This window comes from Haematobia irritans, chromosome 4, assembly GCF_050003625.1.
Source record: "Haematobia irritans isolate KBUSLIRL chromosome 4, ASM5000362v1, whole genome shotgun sequence".
NCBI classification, from domain to species: Eukaryota; Metazoa; Arthropoda; class Insecta; order Diptera; family Muscidae; genus Haematobia; species Haematobia irritans.
In genome coordinates, this window is record NC_134400.1 from 54195849 (window position 1) to 54203234 (window position 7386).

General features: G+C 30.7%; 1 protein-coding gene across 2 annotated transcripts; it reads right to left on the minus strand.

Annotated features, from left to right (window-relative positions):
• Window positions 1–1650: 1650 nt before the first annotated feature.
• On the minus strand, window positions 1651–6266 carry LOC142234392 (zinc finger protein 706-like). 2 transcript variants are annotated; one of them, XM_075305519.1, is made up of 3 exons: window positions 6080–6266; window positions 2026–2183; window positions 1651–1958 (listed from the first exon to the last, which is right to left on the minus strand). In XM_075305519.1, the coding sequence occupies exons 2-3, from the start codon at window positions 2167–2169 to the stop codon at window positions 1869–1871; spliced, it is 234 nt and encodes a 77-aa protein (XP_075161634.1). In that variant the 5' UTR covers window positions 2170–2183; window positions 6080–6266; the 3' UTR covers window positions 1651–1868. The 2 variants fall into 2 exon arrangements, with proteins under 2 accessions (XP_075161634.1, XP_075161635.1); XM_075305520.1 differs by lacking the exon at window positions 6080–6266 and adding an exon at window positions 5892–5994.
• Between the last annotated feature and the right edge of the window lie 1120 nt (window positions 6267–7386).

The following is a 7386-nucleotide window of genomic DNA, read 5'->3' on the forward strand; positions in this document are numbered from 1 at the left end:
ATATATATATATATATATATATATATATATATATATATTATATATATATATATATATATATATATATATAATATATATATATATATATTATATATATATATATATATATATATATATTATATATATATATATATATATATATATATATATATATATATATATATATATATTATATATATATATATATATATATATATATATATATATATATATATATATATATATTATATATATATATATATATATATATATATATATATATATATATATATATATATATATATATATATATATATATATATATATATATATATATATATATATATATATATATATATATATATATATATATATATATATATATATATATATATATATATATATATATATATATATATATATATATATATATATATATATATATATATATATATATATATATATATATATATATATATATATATATATATATATATATATATATATATATATATATATATATATATATATATATATATATATATATATATATATATATATATATATATATATATATATATATATATATATATATATATATATACCAATCAATTATTGTTGATTTCCCTGGGACAGAGTCCGGAAACTCATTATCAAGAGGTGTTTTATTGATTCCTTTTCCTCCGCATCATGACAGCTCATACAATAGTCATTATACTTCGCACCAATAGTTTTTGCAAAATCGCCTATCAGGCAGCGACCCGTTATAGCAGATATCAGGAGTGATATCTGGCGTCTCGAGAACACTAGCATATCTAGTGTGCGGTTTAAGTTTAAATGGGGCCATATTTGCTTGGTGTCGTTACAACCCTTACAATTCTCCCATCGAACATTTGCCATCATGACAGCCTTCTCACGCAGTAAGAGCTTGCAGGTAGCCAGAGGCACACTAACAGATTCTAGTTCCCCTGGAATATGTAAGGTATATTCTTTACAAACACCGACATTCCGTCCGGAATAACTGATAATCTGTAAAGCGCATAACATAAAATGGATGAAATCACAATAAACTGTTACAACAACAACCACGTTCCAATTAATTCTATTGTGGATGACAGTCGTTAATACAATTTTGCATGTACTGCATGGTAGAAGGTACATAAGATTCGAGCTGGCCGAACTTTGTTTCTTAAAAATTGTCTTCATTTTTTCTAGGACCCAATACTAGAATTTTTAAGGGAAGGTCAAAATCTTTTGAAACAAGTAAATATTTTCAAGCGTACTTCCGTCTTCAAAACTGCCGAATACAGTCAATAATTATTTTGTTTCCATTTACGACTTAATTAATATATTTTTTAAATCCCTTAAATTGTCTATGTATTTTGGTAGTTTCGAAATGGCATTGAGCAGCATCTGAATCTGGTTTACTAAATGCAGCTGAGATACGCGAAGACAAACGCCATTCGCTGAACTTTCTTTAAAATCGCTTAGTTGTTTACGTGTCAAATGAGCCGCATTAAAAACTCTTCTTTTTATCATATATATGTATTTAAAAAATGTTAGGAAAATTTTTAAATGATATCAATATAATGGAAACAGTTATAATGGAATACTTCTAAAAGTATTCCACCATATGTGTTTGCATTTTTGTATGTACTTCAACAAGTCGTATTTCAGTTTCATTTAAATTTTCTGTCGAATACATTTAATTCATAGTTTCATAAAAAAGACAAATTAAGGTAGTGTGTTATAATAAAAAAATGTATATGTAAATAAATAAACAGCTTTTTAATTACAAGATTATACAGCAAGCTGCTAGCAATAATCCTCAAGTCGGAGGCGGGTGCGCGTCTATTTTTTGTAAAAAAAAGAACACAATATACAAACTCTTAAACATCTTTTAACTCTGGTGGCATCTCATTTTTAGGATGCTTGTTCTCAAAATGCTGTTTGTATGTTTTGGGATCAGGCATTTGAGACTGAAAATGAAGTGGACAACTTAGTTTTAAGAGTAATTGATATTTTACTTTATTTTATTATACTTACTTTACACACTGCACAGACATGAACAAGAGCCTTTTGGGCAGCTTTCTTTTGATCAGTAGCACTATGACCTTGCTGTTTTTTTAGCTTAGCCTGTTTTTCTTGGGCTTTTGCTTGTGATTGGATTTTTTGATGACCACGAGCCATTTTATACTGGGTTTCTGAAAAGAAAAAAAATTAACTTCAAAATTTGTTTAAAATTATATTTCTACTTCTATAAAAATACTACTTTGAGCAACAATGGTGACTTTTTTACATAATTTTAAAATTCTTTATTCATTTTGGCAAATCTGTTGTTTCCCACTCAATGAAATTCCAAGGATCCAATACACTTATAGCAACGTTTTTTCTTTTCAATTTTCGTAACGGTTGTCAGTCAATTTTGGGAATAGCATTCAATGCGCGTAGCGATAGTTGTTTATTGTCTTCAATTGGCTAAAAAATGTTTGTTGAACATCCGAAAGTTATACGGAGCTAAATTAAGCGAATATTTTTAACCGGAGTGAAAATTGAAGTATGTATGTATCTATGTATATTGCACAAATATTACCTAACAATTGTATTATTCTGACTGCAATAAACTGCAGATGTAATGATCCAACCAATGCTTAACCCTTGTGTATGTGATAACACCGAAAGCGTAGCCAGCGTGATGCAATAAAAAATGATCCCTACGATATTTTTCGGTTATTCACTGTAGGTGGACTCTTCTATGACGCACAAATTGTATATACCCAGCAAAAACTAGGTAACCACATCTCATTACAATTGGCATTACCAGGAGTACAACTGTCATTACACGTTGCATTACATTGCGGTGAGTTATAATGACTAACTTGTAATGACAAAAATAAATACTTCTCGGTAATTTTCGAATTGTTATTCTCAAATTTTTATGCAGTTGGCTGTTAATGACTTAATAAAATAAATGTTGGTACCATTAGGTATAATTATTCACATAATTGAGTTTTTACTTAAAAAATCAAAAAGAATATGTAATGTAACGGTAATTCTGAACATTTTTCCGTTAAGAAATTTTTATCACAAATATCTCATAATAATTGTGCTTTAAATTAATGCTTTAACATATTATGTTTTAAATAAATGTTTCATTCCAAAATGCGCTTAAACTAGATTTCAAATGCCATTTGCCTTATAAAAAAGGGACTTAAAATTAATTTTTAGTAGATTTCGAACCTAATGTGAATTGACTATTGGATATATTATAACGTAATTCACGAATCCAAATCCCTTAAACAAACTACATTTATTTATATTTTAAGTGTGAAATTAATTTGCGTGTAATCTTATTTAGAGGATTTATTAAATTTTTTGTTTATTTATACAATATTCGTTTCTACTCAAGTAGTGCTCCTATTAAAGCATTACTCGCCATATTTTGATCCATTGTAATCGGCGATAGACACTAATATTTTCGAGATTTGGTTGCCTGAGACAATAAGTGGCTATTTTGCAAATTTTTGTGTATCTACGAATAAGTGATTACATGTTAGGTGATTATATGCTCTAAAAACACTACTTATTTCATGGCCGAAAGTATGCCTGGAGAGAAGTACTTTCCTCCTAGGACATGCGTATGTAAATGTAATCCAGAGCGATGCCAATTAATAAGTGGTTAATAATTTTTAAATAGGCTTACATGCAAGATTACCGGGTAATGAGAGTTTTTGCTGGGTATAGATATTTGTTTGTAAATACAGAATTTTCTTTAATTTTTAATAGGATGCAGAATTTTGATAAGTATTCTAGAGGCCCTGATGATTGTCGCAGGCGATGTACCTATAACTATACTTATACGTACCAAACAACAATATATTGTTTTGGCAGTTGAATGTTCTGAACAAATTTGACTTTTGAAGGAAAACCATCCGATTTCTTTAGTGGCGAACGTTTTGTTCGCAGTATTATTGACATACTGGTTGCTTCAAACTTGGTCCAAATTGAGGCACATCTTGCCAAATTCCGTCGATATATTCACTACAGTGAAGACATAAAATTGTGTACTACCAAGCAACGAAACCAATGGAAACTTAAACCAGTAAGGAAAGTCTAAAGTCGGGCGGGGCCGACTATATTATACCCTGCACCACTTTGTAGATCTAAATTTTCGATACCATATCACATCCGTCAAATGTGTTGGGGGCTATATATAAAGGTTTGTCCCAAATACATACATTTAAATATCACTCGATCTGGAAGATATTTTGCAAGTTTTTCGAGACTCATAAAATATTCGGATGTACGGAATTTGAGGAAGATCGGTTGATATACACGCCAATTATGACCAGATCGGTGAAAAATATATATGGCAGCTATATGTAAATCTGAACCGATTTTTTCCAAAATCAATAGGGATCGTCTTTGAGCCGAAACAGGACCCTATACCAAATTTTAGGACAATCGGACTAAAACTGCGAGCTGTACTTTGCACACAAAAATACATCAACAGACAGACAGACGGACATCGCTAAATCGACTCAGAATTTAATTCTAATTCTAAGCCGATCCGTATACTAAAAGGTTGGTCTATGATTACTCCTTCTTGGCGTTACATACAAACGCACAAACTTATTATACCCTGTACCACAGTAGTGGTGAAGGGTATAAAAATGTCAAATTCTTCTCAATAACGGTATTTTTCTGAAAGGATGTTAGTGTTATTAATTGTTCCAAATACAAAAATCGCAATATCTTGTTAAACTGTGCTAAAATTACATCGCGCAGAATCGCACTAAACTTTTTCAAATACCTATAAAAACGAACTTAATGATTCTATTACAAAAAAATTTAAAATTTTCAACTTAAAACATTTCAATACAAGAAGTCATAAACCATCACGCTGCAAATCATATAAACCATAAAGTAATGTATGAATAAAAATCAAAAAGGTCCAGCGGGACCTCATCACGCACAGAAGGGTTAAAAAGCAATACATGCAATAAATTTGTTGGTCCCTAACTAAATAATGTACTGTTCCAAATATCTCAAGCAGATGAATGAGCATTTCCATTTACCACCGGCAAACTATACAATGAATAATAGGAAGGAATAGAAACTTCGTTACATATTCCAGGGGACAAGAATCTGTTGGTATACCATTAGCGAAATTCCAGCTTATACAGGGTGAAAGTAAAATTCATTCATGCTTTTTCAAGGCAGTGGTAAACGTCATTTTTTGGACCATGACCACACAAAAAGTCGAAAAACGCAAATTACTCCGTCATACTATTCACTACAATGAACGCTGTATGCGCATGCAGTAATCAGCTTTCGCATCAAAAGTTGACAAATTTACTTGCTAGCAGCACTTAGTGTGAGGACTATAAAAATCTTGTTAACTACTTCAATGGCAACAGTCCGGTATGTAATGAACTATGCTGCCCCAGTTTGGATCGAACAGTGGAATAACATTCTCCCGCCAGAAGGCGAAAGGATGCTTCCTCTGGATTTCTCACGTTTATCTACATGTGAATCAACAAAAACTATATCCAAAACCATAAAATCTTGACAAAGTACCGTTCCCAGTATACATCGTTGATTGTCTTCTTGCAAATACAATTGCATATATTCACAATATCAACTCCTTCTTGATTGTCTTCTTGCAAATACAATTGCATATATTCACAATATCGACTTGACGTAAAACAGAAGACACAAATAGAAGACAACGCGTTTTTCCAGTTACTTTGAGATAGCAATACATGTAAATACGAAATTCGAAGCGCAATAATGTTTATTGACGACTCCATTTACACGAATAGCAATCTATGTATAAATGGCGACCACGTTGCACCTTCAAATAAACGGATTTCCCATTTACATAGCTTTTCCACATCATCAAAACTGACCAGAAATCTTATCTTGTTGTGTCCTTGTATTGTCGTGAATTGATTCCCACTTCAGTTTTCAATAGATAAAAAAACAAACTAAATTTTGAAACATTCTCTGTGTAACCAGCAACGAAAAATGTTTCTCGAACATTTTAATCGCATGTGGCTCTTCTTCGTAGAACACAACTTGTTTTTATTACACTTACCTAATTATTGGTACTATTGTAAATATGTAATTTTTGAATGTGTGTTGTGTTTTATTTTAACGAATGTATGTTTGTCTAATTGCTGCAGTTTTAAAGGTTATTCTGCAACAATTTTTTACTTATTTTAGGTTTCGTTGGTTTGATTGTTGAGGCAAGCAATAGTGTTGGGAAAGTAACGAGTATTTGATTACAAGTACTAGTTGTTAACTAATTGTTGAGTACTCCCCAACAAACACAGGGATGAACATTTTTCGTAGGTAAAGGCCGGTACTATGTTCATTCTTGCGAAAAATTTTTATGGAAACCATTATTTCGCACATAGAAAGCGGCGTTTTTTTAGGTAGCTTGGAGCGCTATTTTACAGGGAGCGATATTGGATTAAGTTGGTGGTTGTTGCTTGTTTTTACAAAATAACATTTTATTTTTCCTTGGCAATTGATCTGCTATTCCTTTGATCCTTTGTATAGTTTCGGAACAAAAATATGGTCCGTGTTTGTTTTATAAACCCGCACAAATAGTTTTTAATAAATAAATTATTTCTTAATTCACATTGCAAATGGCGCCGTGCTATAAACGTCAGTTTTTCAACACGAAAAAACAAAGTATCACAAATGGAAAAATTTAGCAAATTTTTCGCATTTTTTGGTTTTGTATGGAGTTTCAACGCGAAAACCGAACAGAGTACCGGCCTTAACGCCATATCAATTTGATAGTGAATCCCATCTTCAACATTAGTTCAAATGGCCTTGCATATTGCTTGCCTTCAACAAATTTTCCAATGGGTGTGAAGCATTAAAATTAAATGTAGTTTGACAAGTTGTTGCTACTATGTTGAGAAATTGTTACTAATGCTTAGTACTACCCAATAAACACAAACGTTTGAAAAATGCTAAATTTCAACAATTTTTCAAACATGTTTTCAAAGGATTATGGTAATATTCAAGTTGAGAAATTGTTGAGAAAATCGCGTTCTCAACAAAAAGCAGGCATTACCCTCAAGGCCGGTATGCACCTCTCGCGAAATTTTCGGTAGCAAAAATTTATTTAAGTCTACAACAAAAAAACAGGTTTGTGTACACAAATTTTAAACCAGCTAATCGCTTTTAAAAATTGTTAATATATGTTCCAAATATTCCTCAAATAAATTGTTTATTATTTACAGACCTTTTAAAACTTTTACGCACATAATGATTGTAATAAATTAAATGTTTGCTGCCAAAATATGCTTTTGACAGCCATGTTATTTTCATTAGAGGTGCGTACCAGCTTACGAAATTGAACGCTACCGAAAATTTCGTTAGCATAAA